Consider the following 20581-nt stretch of genomic DNA (forward strand, 5'->3'; position numbering starts at 1 on the left):
TAAATGTAAAATTTTTAAAACTACTATCGAGCTATCAAACATGGGAGAGGGATCACAACAGCGGCCTGTTTTTCTGTTTATTATAAGTCATGGGAATTCAGCTTTTTAGTCCGTGAAAGTCAGGGAATTTGATATTTGGCTTAGAGTAGGATCCCTGTGTGAATAAATACTGACAGAACTTTCATTTTGGGGTGAACTATCCCTTTAAGTTCATGCAATGTTAAAAGTAAACAGTATAGTAAACAGTCTAAGACCTACATCTTATGTCTTCTGTCACTGAGCCTTTAAGAGCATGTTAACTATTCTCTGATCGGATTCTGAATCCCTGCAACCGAGCAGGGTGATGCCCTCTCCACCCTTCTGGACACGTCCCCATAATTAGTGGTGACAGGCCGATGTTAAGATGACTCAGAGAGATGCCTTTGGTTATTTTTTGCTGATACTAGGAAATGTAGTTTTAGTATTTCCGTGGTAGTCAGCACGTGTTACCAATGCCCAGAAGGACAAGCTTTTGGTAAGCTCTAATTAGATACAGAAATAAAGATGATATTTAAAGAGTATGGGAGGCAACTGTGATACAGGACACTGTCAAATGCACACTGTCACCTGCTGTAACTGGCAAAACGCTCAAGTACTGCATTTATCTTTGTGGACCTGCTGGAGAAAGGAAGATGAATGGAAAAATGGGTGCAGATACACATTTAAAGTTACAAGTCTACATACTTGTGTGTTCTTTTGCACCAGCAGGAAATGGTTGCACAGACCGCACTGGGATTTGACAGGCATTTTTACTAGTGCACTGGGCAGCTTCATCTCCATGGGCTTTTTCTTTGACAAGAAGATCTCTCTTGGAAACCAGATGAGCAAAAATAGCCTACTAATGATGTTTTTGTGGGCCTTTGTCAAGTAGTGAATGAGAGAAGTTGTCGAGGACTGATGTATGTGGATTTGTACCCGGTGACCTCCACTTACAAACAGAGTGAAACAAAAGCGGCGTATAAGCATCCTGAAACGCCGCAATCTTTGTGTCTCGACGGGCTGGAACTGCTTTACAGTCACTGCACATGAACTGACATCACATTCCCATGCTTATGCAAAGTTGCGAAAGCTTGCATCAGACAACGGGTGTCATTCTTCGAAAGTGAACCAGAAGAATGGCATCATTTAGATCTGGTTTAATTGCTCCAAAAATGTAAATCAAGGTTGTGACCTCATTTCTAGTAAGCCAGTGGGCGAATGTATAGTGAGACACCATTACAATTGGGCTACGGTTGCCAGTCCGTTATTTATTTGTATGGATGAAATTAATGGTATTGAGGCCCAGTTGCCACATTTCATTCTATGAAAGACTGCTGTTTTGGATGGGCATGCGTGTCCTGTGGTGTCATAAGCCCCTCTTCATTTTGTGCATGAACATTTCAGGTTGGTTTTACATTTCTTTTAAAATTTCAAAAGCTAATTTTTAGAGAAAATGTTGCATTATATTAATTATGTAATTATAGTTTGAATAATTATTAATAATTGACCATTAAAATAATATTTAATAATAATAAAATTAATGGCAATTACCTGTACCAAATATTACTATTCGGTCAATGTTGTCCTATTTTGTGTCAAGAATTTTAGAAAATTGTTAAAATAGTGAGCTTTACTCACTATGTATATGTGTATATTTTTAGGAAAAATATGTTAAGCTAATAATATCAATTATATTAATATAAATATATACATGGAAATATATATATATATATATATATGGTCTTTCTTGTTACTGTATTGTATTTCTGGTTACTTGTTCTGTAAATGTATGTGAATTTATGGAACAATGTAATTTGGATAAGGTGATACATGTAGCAAAATGTTTCTGTTGTATCGCCGCACAAGTATTTTGCATTCTAGGAACACCATTTAACTTTACTCAGCCTTATGTCATTCCACACCTGAATGGCGTTCTTTGTTCTGCAGAACACAAAATAAGTGCCAAAACTGCTTGGTTTCAACATTCTTGAAAATAGCTTATTTTGTGGTCCACAGAAGAAAGTCATACAGATTTTGAATGCCATGAGGGTGAATAAATACTAGTGTATTTGTATTTAATGTTTTTTTCAGTATTCTGGACTTTGCTTCATCTTCCTATGATTAAAGTGGCAGAAAACAAACAGCGGAGAGGAGATACTTAGAAACAGACGTATGAGGCTGTTCCTTGAAGTCCGTTATGGTTTTGGATCTACTTCTTTAGCCTAGTGAGTCTGGCCAGCACAAGCGTTACCATTTTCCATCACTCCAAGTATGCTTAGTGTTAGGAACTTAGTGTGTTGATGCTGGCGTCCTGTGCTGGATTTTAACATCAGCAGCACTGAGACAGTGTGCAGCTCTCCTGTCCTGAGGGGAATTGGCAAATGACACTATGGCCTTAAAACCTGTGGCACACCTGCAAAGGTTTTTAAATGCAAAGCTTTCAATTAAGCAGCTTATTTTAATCAAATTTTTTATTTTGTAATCATCAGTTCTACATACAAGTACTGCTGAGAACATGAAGTGTTACAATGGAAAATCCTGTGAACAGTCCATGTATGGTGAATGAGACCAACTGTGAGGTAACACTGGATGGGTCTACAGTGTTTATTTATGTTAGCAGTGTGTTATCGTTCCCTTTTTGAGTGGCACAATCTCCTGCCCTGTGTCCTAAAAACCTGACCGCCACCCAAGAGTTGACTTGTGTGTGTGAAACATTTGTGAGGTTCTTTTCCCTTTTTTGAGTAATTTTCCTTTTCGGATTTGGCTGAACTCTTGACTCAGGACACCACTAGCATTATTAATCTTAACTCTTTCTCAGAATTTTCGTTGCTTTTCTTTCCTCTGGGCCAAATTTCTCAACTCTAGGACATTGGGTCCAATGTCTTGTTTAATTTAGGCCTTTTTGCTATGTTAACTAACAGTGGCAGTAAATGAGAGCAGTAAACAATGGGATTTGAATGGGGAGACTTGAACTTGTATTGCCTATATGAGCACCACATCTCAGCGTGTCAGACCGTACAGTCACTGCAAATGGGTTTGTAACCAATAAATCTTGGAAGTAGTGCTTCATAATTGATAAAAGAATAGAAAATGTCATTAACAATTCACATTAACATTTCAGGATTTGGTTACTGCAGAAATTTCACGTCATCACAGTAAGTATTTTCCTACTTTGTGTAAAAGAAAAAATGATGCGTGATTCCCCTTTAACATAGTTGTTCCCTTTTTGAGTTTTGTGTCCTAAACAACATCCCCACCCTGACCTGCAGATAGAGGTTTAGTTGTGTGTGAAATATCTTGAGTTTCTTTTCCCCTATTATTATTATTTTTTTAAGTAATTTTCCCTTTCAGGTTTGGCTGAACTTTTGCCTCAGGACACCACCAGCGTTATTAATCTCGACTCTTTCTCAGTATATTCTGAAGGGAACAGGATTTGGCAAATGATGTAAACTTGTCGCAGACTTGAACTTGCATCACCAATGTGAGCACCAAATCTCATCGTGTGAAAGCAGTAACTGCGAGACCATGGCTCGGAGACCAAGAAGAAGATTAAATCTTTTCTTGTGTTGATGTATTGCCTTTTGAATCAGGAAGTTGGTGTTGAACACATTGTCCCTAACAGCCTTTAGTTTTACATCACGGTCTGGTAAAATTGCTTGTATCAAGGATGAAAACAATGAGGATACTTTCAAAATGAACAAATCCCAGCTACTTACTTCACAATCATTCAGTGGTTGAGAAAGAAAAAGCTGATGTATGAAAGTTTGCACAATAGATGAAACTGAAAAAAGACACAATGAACAGCAGAAATGTTTGTAAAACTTTTTTTTTTTTAATGATTAATGCTTTTCCGAAATTGCTGCAGCTGGGAGGCTGAGCGTACTTTTCTCTGTTTATTACACAAGTGACACTCATACTTACAGTGTTTACTTGCAGGGACCATTTGCATTGTTTAGGAACAAAGTTCTCATCAATTATGAACCAAGCGCTGCTTTGTTAATCACAGGACCCAATGTTATGTGGTGTGTGACAATGTGTCCCATTTATTCGTTATTATGTTTCAGCTATCAAAGAAAGGCCACACTGCTCTTTCCAAAAACAATAAATGCAGTTAATGAGATAAGCATGATTACCAATTAATCTCCCGGGATTCTGAGCTTTCTCCAAAGGCTAAGCTTCTCAACTGTGGGTGTTTTGAGCCAGTTCCTCTGCTCTATGAATGTCCTGATTCCATGAAATTTGTGCAGACTTAGTTCTTGGTATAACTTTTACTAGGAACTGAGCATTTTGTGCTTTGGTCAAAAAACGTTGAAATTAATTGTATTTAAATGTGTGTAGTAAATGGTCTAGGTCGCGGGAGACAGATTATGTCTGTGCAAGGTCTCAAAGACTGAGACTGAAGCCATTGTAGATCTGCTTACATTCAGCTGAATCCTCTGTTCAGTGTCCAGGCTCTCTCAAGTAGAGAGAGCAATGTTAACGGGTAATTTGTTAACTCTTTGTTGTTTGTTACTATCCCAGTAGATATCGAAATTATTTTATAACAGGCCCTATGCATGTTACTTAACTGTTTTGAAAAAATGAACCCTGACAATGGTATGTAAGGTCACATTCTCCCAAATGGCTGCAGCCATTACTCCAGTCTTCAGTGTCACATGATCCTTCAGAAATCATGTTGATTTTGTGCTCAAGAAAAATGTCTTATTACTATCAATGTTGAAAACAGTTGTGCTGCTTCAGATTTGTGGAAACAATTATTATTGTTATTTTCAGGATTCTTGAATGAATACAAAGTTCAAAATAACAGAAATAATAATCTTCTGTGAATGCTTTTATTGTGGGTTTTGAAAAATTGAATGTACCTTTGCTGAATAGTATTCATTTTCTTTAAAAAAAGGCTGTCAGGATTATGGACTATTCTGTGTGTGTTTTTGCTCCTGTGACCCAGTTTCTTCCTCATGTTGATTGTGTTAATTTGATTCCAGGTGTGTCTCATTCCTCCCCAATTATCCTGCCATGACGTCAGTCAAGATGTGTGAGCCGGCAACAACGCCTGCCACGAGGGAGAAAGCTCTCCACCGCTGTCGTCTGGCAGCCTCTCTGCTCGCCCTCAGCCCAGCATCATTGTGGTGCGAGCCCCGCGGGACTGCCATCCTCCAGCATCGCCGTGGCTGGAGTCTCCCTTGGCTTCGCCTCCAGCCTCCGAGGCCTGGACTCTGCCTCTGCCTGTTGACCCGTCGGCTCCACCATGGCTCCTAGCTCCCTCTCCGTCGTGGCCCGGCCGTCCACAAGCTCCGCCAGGCTCCCTCGTCCCTCTGGCTCCACCTTGGTCTGGCGTCGACCATCTTGCGCCTCGGGACTCCACTCCTCTGGCTTCACCTCGTCCCTCCGGCTCCATCAGGCTCCTTCATCTCCTCGGCTCCAACTCAGTCCTCTGTCGCTTCGGCTCCACCGTGGCCTCTCGGATCCACATCTCCACGTCGGTCGCCGGCACCATCTGCTCCGCCTAGGACCTCCGGATCCTCCCCGTTGCCCTGGCTCTCCGTCTCCGCCTCGGGCTCCTCCACCGCCTGCTCCGCCACCGTTGGTCGGCCCCCTGGAGTCGGCGGCCATTCCTCCTCCATGGCTCCTCCCTCCGTCGGCTTCACCGTGGGTCGACATCATGGCTGTAGCCTGGGTCCTGCTGTGCTCCTCTTGCTCCGTGTCCCTCCTGTCTCCTCCCTGGCTCCTCCCTCCTTTGTCGCCCCCCCCAGGTCTCTGTCTGCCAGCCTCCTCCCGGATATCCGTCCTCCTCCGGAACCTCCACCCACTCCTCCCTCTGTTGTTGCTACGGTGCGAGGACGCACCTTCCGGGTGGGGGCGTTATGTCAGGATTATGGACTATTCTGTGTGTGTGTGTTTTTACCCCTGTGACCCAGTTTCTTCCTCATGTTGGCTTTATTACACAAACTGAAATTTGCAATTAGCAATTGCTAATTAACAGTAACAGCTAATTAACCCATTAGCAGTAGTGGGTGGCTGGGTTTCAGTACAACGATTAGAGAAGGTCATTTAGCTTTCACAAAGATCTTTGAGCAGCTAAAGGGAGCCATTGTTCATGTTCTCTGACCGGAAATATAAAAACACACAGGTCCATTATTTAAAAAGTCAACTTTAATATACTCTAAGAATGATCAAGTGAACAATTAAAAACTGTTTTTGTTCTTTTTTTCCATATTTGTATAAAATTCACAGTTTAAGTGATTTATTTGAGAACAAAATGGCATAAATACACCAAAAAATGTGACATGGAAAAAAATAAAAATAACAAATGCTAAACTATGGAGTAAAATACATTTTAAAAAGGACTTCTGACTTTAGGAACCACTTCAGCCCATTGGTCACTTAAAAAACAAACAAAAAAACAACCCAGAATATTTACTTGATGTTGCACTCTGACCACATTTGACCCTGGTTTGATCATAGTAACATTATCATCAGCCTCTCAGTGCAGTATCGGAACACAGCTTCAGATGTTTGGCTGTTAATGATCATCCATGTCTTAGCAAAATTGAAATTTCACACCAAACTCAATTAAGGTGTCTCCATGGTGAACACCCAGAATTTGTGCCATGTGAGAAATGCATAAACCGTATGTTATCTGTTTGGATTTTGCCTCACCTGAGAAATTGTATTAATTATAATATGGCCTGTGGGCATGACCTCTTTTTTATTATGCTCACGAGTGTCAACTGTCTTTTAAGCACTGGGTTTACCATAGATGATTTGGTGCAATTCAGTGATCCCCTCAAAATATTGCACAATATATACAACAAAATGAAGAAAAGATAAAAGTAAAGTAATAATGGAAACATATCTCTATAAGTAGGTCACATTAGTGGTGCTAAAGAATGTTTTTACAGTCTTTACCAGAACTAATCGATAATCTTTGTGAAGCTGTTGTTATTCATGTTCTCCTTTATGCTGTTGTTATTGTCGTTGAGGCTCAGACCTGGTTGTTTCCTAAGGGCACGAGGCATCACTTTCTTCTGTACAAAGAGTTTCTGGAGGAACCTGTCGCTGATGTTCAAAGGCAAGTAGCTGCAGATGAAGTACATGAGCGTTAAACCCGGCCCGGCATAATATCGCACCTGGGGTTGAGGAGAGAGGAGTGCGTCCACAATGGTGTTGATGACAGGGCTCAGATCCTCATTGGCTGTTTTTGCGTAACTCTGGAACAGTTCCTTGGTCTCCAGCAGGTATTCTTCCCCATATTCTTCTAGAAGGCTTGGAGGCAAGTTCTGGATCAGGTTCTTGTACTCTTTTTCCCAGTACTCGGTGTTACTGCTCTGCCCTGCAAGACAAGGATATGCAACATTAAACCGACGAATGTGGGGGACATGGAGAAATCGGTCCAGGACAGATTGGAGACATAAGCAGAGGTCTGGGGACACTTTATTCAGTTATTTATATTGTAATTCCTGCATTTGGCCGGACTATCTGTTCAGTCGGTGTGTAAAGAAGGACTCAAATGTCAGCTCAAAACCTGACGGATCCCAGAGGCTCAGATGTAAATAAACAACTTAAATGAGAACTCAACTGACGTGGCAGTTTTCTCTCAAGATGTAACCCATTTGTCTAAGAATATCTTTGTTTAATTTGCTTGTATAGCTTGTGTACTTTATTAAGCATCCGATAAGAAAACTTCAAATATATTTGTACTCGCTTTTCTTCTTCTGACAATAATAAATACCTAAATAACTGCAAGAACACAAATATAATGATAAAGAATATATAATTATACATATTTTTAATAATGTAATGTAGAAGGGGAAGAATTAAATGATTCACTTCTTGCCTGTACTTTAATTTGCAATATGTTATTAACTAAAATCTATAAACCAGTTCCTTGAACTAGATGTTAAAAAGGGTAATCTGCAGTTTATACACCAAATTGTCCATATAAGTGGCTTTAAACTGTGTTTTTATGATAACCGAATGTCTAAATTTAATCAAATTACAACCCCTTGACAAGACTACAGAGAACAGCAGTATACAGATAAGTGAATCATCAAACTAGAAGTATACAATATTTTGGTATATGTAACTTGGCTTCACATTGTTAAAATGTTAATCACCTGTCTTAAAGGCAGAGGGTAAGATGGTGGAGACTTTGACACCCCATGGCTCCAGCTCATGACGAAGTGTGTTGGTAAAAAGATTCAGAGCAGCTTTTGAAGCCCCGTACGACGCCAGACAAGGGAAGGGATGCTCACCTGCAGAAAACAGAGATATCATAATCACAATTTACAGCACTGCACATCCTTGAACATTTTAATGAGCTGGCCAATACGATAAAGACTGTAAAAAACTACGTAGGAAGAGCTACCACATGACTGTTTCAAATCTGTCACGTTGCCTGACAACCGGTAAAGACACAGTGATGGGCTTTATGGGACACGTACCAGAAGTATAACTTTGCTGTTTTTTGACAGAGGGAGGAGTGTCATTCATTGTAGGGGTAATAAAGATCTGGACTGTAGCCAGGACAATCATCCGTTTAACGGTGAAAAGCAAGTAGCACTGTGGAGGCTAACTGCAGATTGAGACTGTTTATAAACTCAAGGCTTTGCGGAATAAAAAGGCTTGTGTTCAAATCACTGGGAGGGTGTACGGGATGTTTTAAGACAACAGGCCTCCTGTAAGTCCTCTGAGAGAACGACTGTTCATCTGTATTGTGACAGTAGCATCTGAAACATTTTGTTTTCTTCTACAGGGAGACTGAACTGATGGAGACATCTTTATTTAAAAGGGCTGTGCGCCAGCGTTTACGGAGAACTCAATGGCGTCCTGCGCCAGGCTGTTACTCATAGTATCGCACTGTTTTGGCACAACGGCAGTAAACAAACAGAGATGAAATCAGGGGAGCCAGGCAAAGCTAAAAGTCCACCGATTTCCCCCACTGACTGAATTCCAGCATGAGCCTGAGCAGAGAGCTGCTCTCAGTCGAAATGTTTAGTGGACACTTGAGAAGAAAAGAAAACAGGTGGATTACAGTTTGGACTCCCATTAGTGTTTGGTGAGGTGTGATGAAGCCAGATGGAAGGCATAAAATAAACATCTGACGGACAGAGCTCCATTTATAAGCGCTAGCAGCTTTATGTGGATGGCAGAGAGAGAGAGAGAGAAAGAGACTACTAATTAGATTTAGCACTGAAACAAGAACCTGGAAACACTCATAAAAACAGTTTAACTGACTCTTTCTTTTCTTCCTCTTTTATTAGTGGTGAAGTCTGAGAAGAGTGGCTCGGATAGATAATATCTGTATAAGTGCAATTGCTGGATGGTTAGCGCTCACGTGTACGTGTGTGTGTGTGTGTGCGTTCACCGTACCTGAAGGGCTGGAGATTGTCACAATCCGGCCTTTAGCCTGTCTGAGAAGTGGCAGGAAGGTCCTGGTGACGGTGAGTGTTCCAAAGAAGTTAACCTCCATGCATCCTCTGTAGTTGGACATCAGTGAGAACTCAGCATCCCCAATGTTCACACACAATCCAGCGTTATTAACAAGCCCCCACAAATCTAGAGGAAAGAAAACATGCACAAGTACTTTATGTTTTATGCTGTAATTACGACAAAGATGCTTCTTTTGTGCGCTCCTCATTTGGGAGTCACACTCATGGTCTTCATGGTCAAAAGTGACCGGGCACGTGAAATTTAACTTTATTTTTCATCAGTAAAATCAATTTAATATATTTTTGTTCAGTAATATTTTTTCTTTTGTATTTTGAGAGAATTTTATGGTACTAATGAATATTTATGCAATAATTATGATCAAATTTTCCCCATTGAAAATAGTACAAAAAATTGTTTTATCCTTTTTTACAATTATTTTTCAATTAATGCAGTATTTCAGATTAAAATAGAGACTAGGCCTTTAAAATCCATTTTTTTGAAGGCAGAATAGCACCTCCTGGTGAGAGCAAAACAATGAAAAACCTGTAATTTCATGGTGTAACCACTAGATTCCTCTATAGGACTCTATTGAGAGGCTTGTGAATTCCCTAATTGTTTTTATGCATAATTGTTTACTTTTATTAGGTTGTGGGTTTAAATGTATATTAAGGCATTCTCAAAGACTACTTTTTGTCAAGGTTTATATTTTTTGATGTTTTAAATGTTGATTTGAAGTGTAGGTTTTTGCATTATTATTACTATACATTTAAAAAACCTGAACACAGAAAGCATTTTGATACACAAAACATAAAAATTCTATAAAAATGTAACAAAAATGAATAGGAATGCTTTATCAGAGCTTAATCCTTCTGGGTCTGATCTGATTTTAATCTCTTATTTCAGTCTTTTGACTCATTTTGGCTATATGGTTATAACATACCAATTAATTTGAGCATGTATAATTCTGTATGTGTGTGTCTGGGAGTGTGTGTAAGTAAGTGTGTGTGAGGGGATGTATCTGTTTTACACTCTTGATTACACTTTTGATCTGTTTTACACTCTTGAACTTTTTTACATAGTTTCAGTGTTACAGTCACACCAGTTCATAGGTGTGTGTGTGTACAAGTATGTGTCCGCGCGTGTGTGTGAGTTGGTGTGTGGATTTTGCACTCTAGATGTTTTAGAGTTTCACCCCTTCATTGCCGTGCAATTTTCTTCTGCATTGTTGGGGATTTGTAGATTGTACACACAAAAATGTTCTGTATTTGACCATGAGTGTGACAATTTTTTTTACGACCACTTAGCTTTTTCGAATCGTGCCCTCAATTGTTTTGTGTGTTCACATACCAAGTGACATAAAAGTCACCAAGTTTAGTACCATTCTGGTAAAGCTACGATTTTTAAAAATTCAAAATGTAAAATTCTCCGGTCAGAAATGTCCGATGACCGCACAAGGGTTTAACAGAAACTGGGAGTACTGAAATATTAAATTAATGAACCACAGTTCATTTTATAATTTTAGAAGTTTCAAGAACTTGATTTTGTTCTTTTAGCATTTTAGTCACCTTTTAAATATTAATTGTTCTTTGATTTTGTTTGATATTAATAATAATTTCTTAACTGAAACACATTCATAATCTACAGACCACTTGGATGTTTGCTGGTTGAGAACCACTGCTCTAAAGTGACAGTTACTGAAGCAGAACTGCAAAAATCAATGATTGTGATGGTCATTACATTTTTCAAAAGCTCTGCACTGATCTAAACTTGTGACACTTAAGTGTATAAATGTGTTGAATGTGTTTATTGTCATCAAAACACATTGTTCCAAATACAGCACATGTGCCTTTGTCGCACATTTTCAACCCTGTCTAATGGATTGACCAAGACCATCTGGAGAATCACAGAGATACGGAGTGGCTTAGTACAGAGGGCTTTATCTGCTGATATTGCACAGAACTGATTGTGAAGACAGCACGTGATTTATATCTCTCTAGTTACGCTAAAACACTGTCTGAATTTATTTCCGGGTTAAATAAGAATGAAGTTCTTCACCCATGCTCTCAACTTCTGTTTGGTCAATAGATTAGGGAAATTATTAGCAGAATAAGGAAACCAATGCCTCAACCGAGAAAGAAATGAAACAGGCAGAGGAGAAAACAACAAAAGCCTGAAATAATCTGTTAAAAACATAGCTACTGCACATAGAGATTGAGTTAAAAATAAAGTTTTTTAATTGGGATTTATTTATGGTTCCATTAAGAACCTTTAACATCCATGGTACTGTTCCATAGCACAAATGGTTATTTGTAAAGGAAAAAAGGTTCTTCACACAAGAAGAAATAGTTTACTGTCTTTAAAGAAGTGTTCACTGAAAGGTTCTTTGGGGAACCCTATATGGTTCTTTTATGGCATTTCATATGACTGTGAAAACCTTCTTTTGGAGAGTGTATAGGGGAAAAAACTAAATCTACAGAAACTCTTTGAGATATGAGCATTCAGATATGTCCTCAGTTTTCCCTAAGCTTAGCATCTAAATTGAGGAGAATAAAGAATAAAATACTGATCTGGTGACTTTGAGTTTTGAAAAAGGCAGCATGGAAAAACTGTTTTTTTCCCCCCTGATTGGTCCATGAGCCACCTGGCACTGTAGTATGTATGTTTGAAAATAAAACAGCCACTTGAAGTACTGCCAAATTATACACCACCCTTCCACCCCATCCCCTCCTCTACCCAAAACTTTCTCTGAGATTAAACATCAACGTTGGTCACGTACAAACAAACAAACCCTCAAAAAACTCACACACTACAAACACATATATACCCGACTATGCTCAATCTCTTGTAAAATAAACAAAAAATGTATGCCAAAAAATGCCTATGGAGCACAAATGAATTGATTTATTTGACCTACTTTAAGGGTAATTCAAGATTTGATTCAACAGAAATGTTAATGGAAACCACAAGCTAGTTAAAGGTTATTCAGGGTAACCAAAAGTTGCTGGCAGTTTTCAGAATATACAAACATTCATTCAGGGGTATTTTAGGTTCATTGTGTTCAAGCATGTTGGAATGTGATTGTGTGTGCGTATTTCTGGCATAGTTCAAAAGTAAATCCTCACCTCTCATTCCAAGTTTGGCCTTGGTGTCGAGCAGGGCTTGCTGTACCTGCTGAGGCTGGGTGATGTCTACCTGCAGGAGGGTAAGGCGTGATGAACAGACTCTGCGCAAGTGTTTGGCTCCCTCTCCGTCCAAGTTCAATACGGTCGCGAACACTTCAAACCCCATGGCATCTAACCGCTTGGCTGTAGCGTTACCAAACCCTGAATCACAGCCTACAGAGACAGTGGAGGGAAACATGAGAATGTTATGCCAACATATTACAATCAAAACACTCAAAATACAGTTTCCTAAATACTCACATTTTGGCAAAATCTGACAGCAATTACACTTAAATGTAACACCACAGCAATATTATCATGACCCTAATAGCCGTTTTGGATTCGTTTTTGAACACTTAAGCCAGTTTTAGGACTTTCTTTTATGGAACAGGATTGAAAACTTGGAGGAGGCATCGTCAACATTGGTAAAACATATTGTAATCTCACTGCTATGACCTCTGAACACCTATAAAGTTCAGCAAAACCAGAGCAGCACAACAGGAAACAAAAGCACAATTAAATAAAGTCTTCACCCCATATCAAGTTGATAGTATGACTCATCAATCTCGCAAACACAACTCTGTTATCTCTTTACTAGATTACACACCTTAAAGAGATATTGGTGTTAGTGTCCTTCGATTTGAGGACAATGTTCTTACCGTCCCAGCGAACCTTGTTTGGGAGCTGTATTACTAAAATGTTAAAAATGCAAATCAGAACAAATGCAGCCATGGTTATAAATGCATGCACATGATTCTGATATCTGACACACACACACACACACACACTTACAGAAGTGGTGGCAAGGAACAACACATTAACAAGGAAATGTAACATCCGATCTTTATGAGGGTCATTTGAGAACAGTTAATGTATAAACTACCAGGAACTTTACCCCCAACATGCAGATGAATGCAAAAAAAAAAAAAAAAAAGTAGAATAACAGCAGACTTTCTGTTCTTTTCCTACCCCTGATGTGCAAGTTGTTCTTGGAATTGAGCGACAGTACACTACAGATTCTGGAAACAAAAGTGACATGAATAGATACACAAACATGAATATTTCTCTCAATGTGAGGTCTACAACATAATTGAACCGCTGGACTTTAGAAATGAAAGTTTTCTGTGAGTGCCAGTTTTTATAATCGTTGTTCTTTTAAAAATGATTGTTAGGAATTTAGTTTCCATCCAAAATAAACGTATTCCATTCTGCGTTACTTTAGTTTGGCAGAGAAGTCAAAGTTGTAAACCTAAAGAAACCCAGATAATAATAAAACAGTGATGCGTGAAAATTTTTTTATAGACCGTCCAGAGGTCAGTGGCCTTACTTTTCACCTCTAATTTGTGAATGTGTGGCAAACAATTATACACCAGTTATGATAACAGCAGTTACTCAGTGTACAGGGAGAACAAACACAACAAACACAATCACACCTCTATGCAAATGTTATCTCAAGGTCCTCTGAGGACACACACATATCTGTCAGTACACTAGCTGTGCCCTCGCTTTCTCAGTGTTATCCATAACAGATATTTTTCAATAAACACGTCGAGCCTGCAGAAGGATGGGGCTTGAGATGGGGGAGCTAAGAAAAGTAATCAAGAATAACAGACTTTAACTGATTATGATTATTAAAAAATTATGCCATTGTTGTGATAAATGCACCTACATGGCAATTTTACTTTTTATTGTCACTCTTCAGATTTATTTATTTATTTTATTAATATTGCCCTGGTCAGTTATTCCCAGCCAGGGGTACATGTTCCCCAGCTGGTACTTAAGAAGGTTCCAGATAATTCTGGTGATTCTAATTCTTAGGTAAGGCTAGGAACTACGTGGAAAAATTCATCCCCCTGAAAAATGCCTGTACTGTGCTTTTGATGCAACATTCCAACTAAGGTACTAGATTTGCACAAGTAAACGAAAAAAAAATCTATGTGCATTCTCTTGGAATTTTTGCATTTATAATCTGCTAAATGAAATATGAGTAATTACTTCAAAAGTATTTGGTGGTGGAGTACAGCTTGAGGTCTGACTACATCTCATGCATCTGTGCCAAGTGAATCCTTTCTGAACTCTGGCCTCATGATGCTACACTTAAACCTTACTTATCTGTTTAACCTCTTCACCTGACTTGACCAACTAGGCATGGCGAGAGTGCCAGAGGTGTCCCTCCCCTTCCTTTTCCTCCAAATATTTACTGTGTGTTGTTATGTAACATTGATATGGGTATTATTAGACATCTCGGGTCTAGCATATCTCATCCTACACTCAACTGGCTTGCATTCTGGAGTTGCTCCAGGGACATTGGGTAAGGAAAAGGCCTGCCAGAGTCCCGATGAGCCACTTCTGAATTCCCACACACACACACACATACACACACACACACACACACACGTGATCACAGTGAAGCCAACAGGGCTTGGAGGACAGTTGGTTTCTTTGCGCACAAAAAGTATTCTCGTAGCTGATCCTTGCTGTCTATGGGAGGGTCAGAGAGCTCTCGGAATTTTCATTTTTGGGTGAATTATCCCTTTAAAAATGCCTGAATGCCATAGCATTAGATGCAAAATATCAAACCAATTGGCATCTGCAAACAAATAAATGTACACTTTTAGAACTCTATTTTTCAAATCAATTACTCAAGATCATGTTTGCAGGATAAAGTCAGCTCTCTGGAAACAAGAAAGATTTAACAACCAGAAAGAATCCAAATGCTTCTTTAAAAAAAGAATAGCCAATATAATAATAATAATAATAATAATATAAAATTATTCAAATTAAATAATATTTCTAAGTATAATATTTCAATATTTATAATATTTTTAAGTGTCTAAATGCGATTTTGTACCACAGTATATACACAATATAAGAAAATAATAATAATTAAAAAAATATGAAAAAATATATGACATTTATACATTCTAAGTAGCTTAAGTGTTTAAATAAATAATGTATTTATCTAAATAATATTTGGGACCAAGACATATACATCTTTCACCTCACTCACTTGTGAGCTCACATGCAAGGCCTAAGTGGCTCGCATTCAGGTCTCTGAATGATGTGGGATTAATCGTGCGTCCTCCTGCTGTCTTCAGCATGTAAACAGAATGGAGTGTGCCTCATGCTAAGTGATCAGATTTCCCCCTGCCCTTCATCTCGCATACAGACTAATGTCAATTGGTACTTAGTAGCTCATTTACAGATCTGGACTGACGTAATACTTTTCATAGAAATGTTGGGTTCTGAACGAATTAGGCTGATTGATTCTTACAAATCTCCACAACTCGAGTGGGGATAGTCAAAAGAAGCAAACGTAAGTGCAGACAGATGAAGAGATGAGAGCGTGTGTTTATTTAACACTAGAAGTTCACACCTTCATGCTGCTAGAACCTGGTGCTAATCACAGCTTAGTTCAGCCATCATGATTTACTGGCAATGTGAAATTGAGAGAAAGCAAGATGTGAACGCACAGTCTTACGTTTTAGCTAGCTATGTATTTACAGACTATCATCAAAGTTAAAAGAAGGAATTTCTTATAAAAACATACATTTATGTACAGAGAATGTAAATGTTCCCTTTATTGGGCAATTTATGGAAATCCTCCTTAACAACAAAAACATTTTTATCAAAGAAAGCTGGCTTCATTATGTAGAAAGGAAACATTCTTTGAGAAACAGACGCCTCTGATTAATTATGAGTCAGGATTACAGAAGTTTACATGTTGGGAGTTCTGGCATAGTGAACAACACACTTTAATGTTATATTCCCAAAGCTGGTGATTAACATGTAGGGTACAAGGTGTACTGGCCTTGTAGTCTATAGGCGTTTTTCCAGCTTGACTCTCTCCAAACTAACGACTTTAGCTTGTGTAGTCAGCCAATTTTGTAACCTTAACCCCCTGCCTCACAGCAATTCAAGCCCTGACTGTGCCTTTCTGCTGGCTTTGTAAGAGGTTTACAGGTTTTCCACTTTCGTTTGGTTTTTGGCATAAGAGCTCTGAAAAGGGTAATTTAAGAAAACATAATGTCCATCAGAAATATTACTTAAAAATTATGATACTATGTCATTACATGCTAGCTGCTAGTACAAAAACAAAGACAAGAAAATGAAGAAAACATTATCACGTAGTGTGCCCTGTGCCAACCTCAGAAGCTCACGCTGGCTCTGTGTACGTGTATTAAAACAAGTCATGAAAGGGGTTGATTGGGTTGCTGCTGGTTACCATGCCAATAGACTGCAGACAGCTTTGGGGGATTTAAGGAACCCATATGAGTTATTTCTGAGAAACCCACGTCCATCAAAGTGGACATAAGCTGCCTTGGAGTAACCGACTGAACTTAACCCCTTGCCCTGCTAAGTGAACCAACGGAAGGGCTGTTTATTTATCATGGCAGCTTAAAGAAATAAAAAACTTGACAAGGTCAAAAATGAACTGACATTAACAATTTAACAACATAAAATCATTAACAGGAAAAACTTGCCTGTTTGGGAACTCCACCTAAAGAGATTTAAGGGAAATAAACTATAACATTAGTATGCAGGCATACGAGTGTGATACATTTATTATACACATACATATAGTATTGTGGTTTGCCTCAGTTGCAGAAAAGGCTGAATAATTAGCAATCAAGCAATTGTTTAAGTGTTTAGGGATACTTTGGGCTTTAGTGGATCAAGAAATCATACTCAACTAAAAGATACGTGCTCAAATAAAGTACATAGCTACTGAAGGAGCTTATGATCCAGATTAAACAGGAGTTCTAAAAGCGCTTAGTCAAATAAATCAACACATAATTGCCTTTATTCCTCAAGGTCTGAACTAGCAATTCCACAGTGTTGGTGAGATTCTTTTTAAGAGCTGCTGGTTGCAGATCTCATGCATACAAACACACGTTTGCTTTTCTACAGTATAGTAAGAACTTCCCATTGACTTTTATTTTTTTGATATTGTGCTAATATATTTTTCTAACCCCTACCATAAAACATTCTGCATTTGTAGGATTTGAATTTGAACATTATTTGTGTTTAATAAGCCTCACAGAGGAAAAAAAAAAGTAATCTTTAAAATCTTGGTGACTGGACAAAATGTGCAATGTTAGTGTGAAAAAGGGAAAGGTCACCCATAAATGAAAATTCTGTCATCATTTACTCACCCTCATGCCATACAGGTTTGAAACGACATGAGAGTGAGTACTATAAATTACAGATTTTTTATTTTTTTGGGTGAACTATCCCTTTAAAGCAGTACACTCACTGTAACTGCAGAAGTCTCAAAGAGCACATAAAGAAGCAGTTTACAAAGTTGCAAGTGGAGAAATACAGCAGTAATTTGTAAATGAGTTTTAAGTACACCACCAGGTACAACACGGCAGCTCTTTGATTTGATTTATGACTTACACTGCAATTTTGTTGCATAAGATCATTTAATTTAGAATCAGATTAGCTCAGCCAATTAAGAAGAAGCCAAATCATCATAGAGTACTCTCTAGTTCAGCGGCAGGACACAATAGAGTTTAACACACAACACATCAGATTGTCAGGTCAATCAGAATGCATATCTTACAAATACCTGGCTTAGTTTGAATAGAAAGGCACATGACCAATATCATTTAAGTCATACCATGTGTTTTCCTCATTGCCATAAAATATGGGTCAATACTGACAGTGAGCTGATCATTTCATTCAGCTTGTTGTGGTCTATGGATAGAGAAGTACAGGATATTCATAAGACATAAGAGACAGTATGTTTTGGGGAGCAGAAGTGACTCTGATCATTAGAGTAATTAATATGAGACTTCCCAAACAAAATCACAGAATGTCCTGACAAGAAGTGTACACAGTTGTTGTTCAGTTGGTCACAATGCAGACGGAACACATTCTCCTTTAACCTCTTAAAGTTACTGTTACAAAAACAACAGCAATCATAATATAATTGTGGCAATTTTGCAAAACAGAATTCACCCAGCATGACCTACATTTCCCATCTGTTTGTACAATCTGTGCTTATCAATTCACATGCATTTCAGGTCAATACATAATGATCCTCTGAGTCAGCTGCGAATGAAAAAAAAAATGACACCAAGCACTAATTATAAATGCAGACTAAACTATGACACATGCCCTTTCATTTAATGCCCAAATTATGTTTTTTTCTGCTTCTTCATGTTTGGTCTTACCTGTGATGAAGACAGCTTTGTCTTCAACTGGCAGGAAGGGTTTGGGGGTGGCCCACGTAAAGTACAGCCAGCAGGACACACAGAGGACCAATCTTGCCAGCACAGCGGGCATGCACAGGGCACACAGTCTCTCCACCAGCAGAGTGGCACCCAGCCACACCACTACTGAGGGCATGGCACCGATATGGAATGGCAGAAACTTCTTCACCGCTCCACCAGCAAGGATGGACATTACTCCGATGTAAATCCAGAAAGACACTGCACAGTCTTCCATTGTATTAGAGGTGGAAATGCTTTATACTCTCGCCCTGCCTCTTCTCTTTTTCTTTCTGTCTCTCTTATACTGACTCTGGCACCTTTCCCTCTTTTCACTCTCCCTCTCTCTTTATCACTGTCTCTTTCTCAAGTGGGATCACACTTACAAATGAGCAACCATGTGCCTACTCGGTTCCCTACAATCTCAAGCTCAGGCAGGCTACACACAGATCTTACATGTTCCAACTCAGAGTAGGAGAGTAGGAGAGCTAGTGAACAGATCTGTCTGACTGCGTGTGTGTATATATAGTGTACTCTGCAGGAGAGGGGAGGGACTATGCTCAAGCAGATGTAATCAAAGCCCAATGGCCAAAGCTTCGCAACATTTGACTCCCCCACACTCAGCCCCCCCCGGCATACAAACGTTTGTCTCCTTTCCAACAAGGCATGTGCTCTTCATGTTTTTTTCACCTTTTTGCTCCTTTTGTTTGGCTTCAACAATCACTTGTGAAAACTTTCTTATGTGTTATAAGCCCAGCAGGTCTAATTTGCTGCTACTTTCAACACTAAGTTACACTAAACAAATGTTTATTCACAGGAATGTACAAAAATAAGAAGCAGAGCAGGACAATAAGTGCGGCTGGCAGATGAAAAGCAGAGAAACTGTTTGTGTGCATGCAATGAGGGGAGAAAGATCTCATTTACAGGGTCACTGACTCTAAATGCAGATATTTTGGATGTCTTTATAAAGACGTGACAAAATGTCCAAGATAATGATATATTATCACTAAAATATTCAAACTATTTAAGATCACCTTTAAATTTTCTTTAGATGACACCTGTAGATTCATGCTCCACTGCGGCATACACAAAAACATTAAGAGCTGTATAACAAACACATCAACAGTACCATAAATCCTAAGAGCAAGAATCTGACCTTTACATTAAGAAAAGGAGAAGCATCAAAGGGTAAGAAAGAATGAGGGAAAGAGAGAGGAAGGGGGAAAGAGGGGGGTATGTGAGGCACCTGCGTACATTGACCTAATTTCCTCATCAAGTGTGATATTTCATCCTGAATTGATGAGCTTCCACAGAACCTCATGTCATCTTTAGCCTAGTTCTGTCTTTTACACGTCATAAACCTTTCTTGTGTCCACAGGCTTGGCGTTTATCTTAATTTACCTCTCCTTCTCTAAGTTCCCTTCTGTCCATGGAGTGATTCACGTTGATTTTGTCTACTTACAGTACACAATAAGAAATTATACAGTTCCTTCTACATCCAGCTCAGACGATACAAACTCTAAACCCCATTATTCACCTCTAAGTCCTGCCCACACAGAAGTTAAGGTGTCTCCTGCACACACTTGCTTTGATGGTGTGCTGAACACAGTGTTTCTTGGCCTTGGGGTGAATGACCTCTGGAGGTCACAGGACATGTTGCCAGTCATCCATGTATCACCACTGCTCAATCCTGTACCACACAAGCTCCACACCATTGCCATATGGTGATCAGATCACATGCCACTCATTCTTATG

At 39.0% G+C, this 20581-nt stretch overlaps 1 protein-coding gene across 1 annotated transcript; it reads right to left on the bottom strand.

Moving 5' to 3' along the window:
• Positions 1-5937: 5937 nt before the first annotated feature.
• LOC107563464 (corticosteroid 11-beta-dehydrogenase isozyme 2-like) lies at positions 5938-19320 on the bottom strand. The gene is made up of 5 exons (XM_016248352.1): positions 18791-19320; positions 12573-12785; positions 9391-9576; positions 8136-8273; positions 5938-7351 (listed from the first exon to the last, which is right to left on the bottom strand). The coding sequence occupies exons 1-5, from the start codon at positions 19062-19064 to the stop codon at positions 6933-6935; spliced, it is 1230 nt and encodes a 409-aa protein (XP_016103838.1). The 5' UTR covers positions 19065-19320; the 3' UTR covers positions 5938-6932.
• Positions 19321-20581: the final 1261 nt, after the last annotated feature.

This window comes from Sinocyclocheilus grahami, unplaced genomic scaffold (assembly GCF_001515645.1).
Source record: "Sinocyclocheilus grahami isolate Dianchi unplaced genomic scaffold, SAMN03320097.WGS_v1.1 scaffold876.1, whole genome shotgun sequence".
NCBI classification, from domain to species: domain Eukaryota; kingdom Metazoa; phylum Chordata; class Actinopteri; order Cypriniformes; family Cyprinidae; genus Sinocyclocheilus; species Sinocyclocheilus grahami.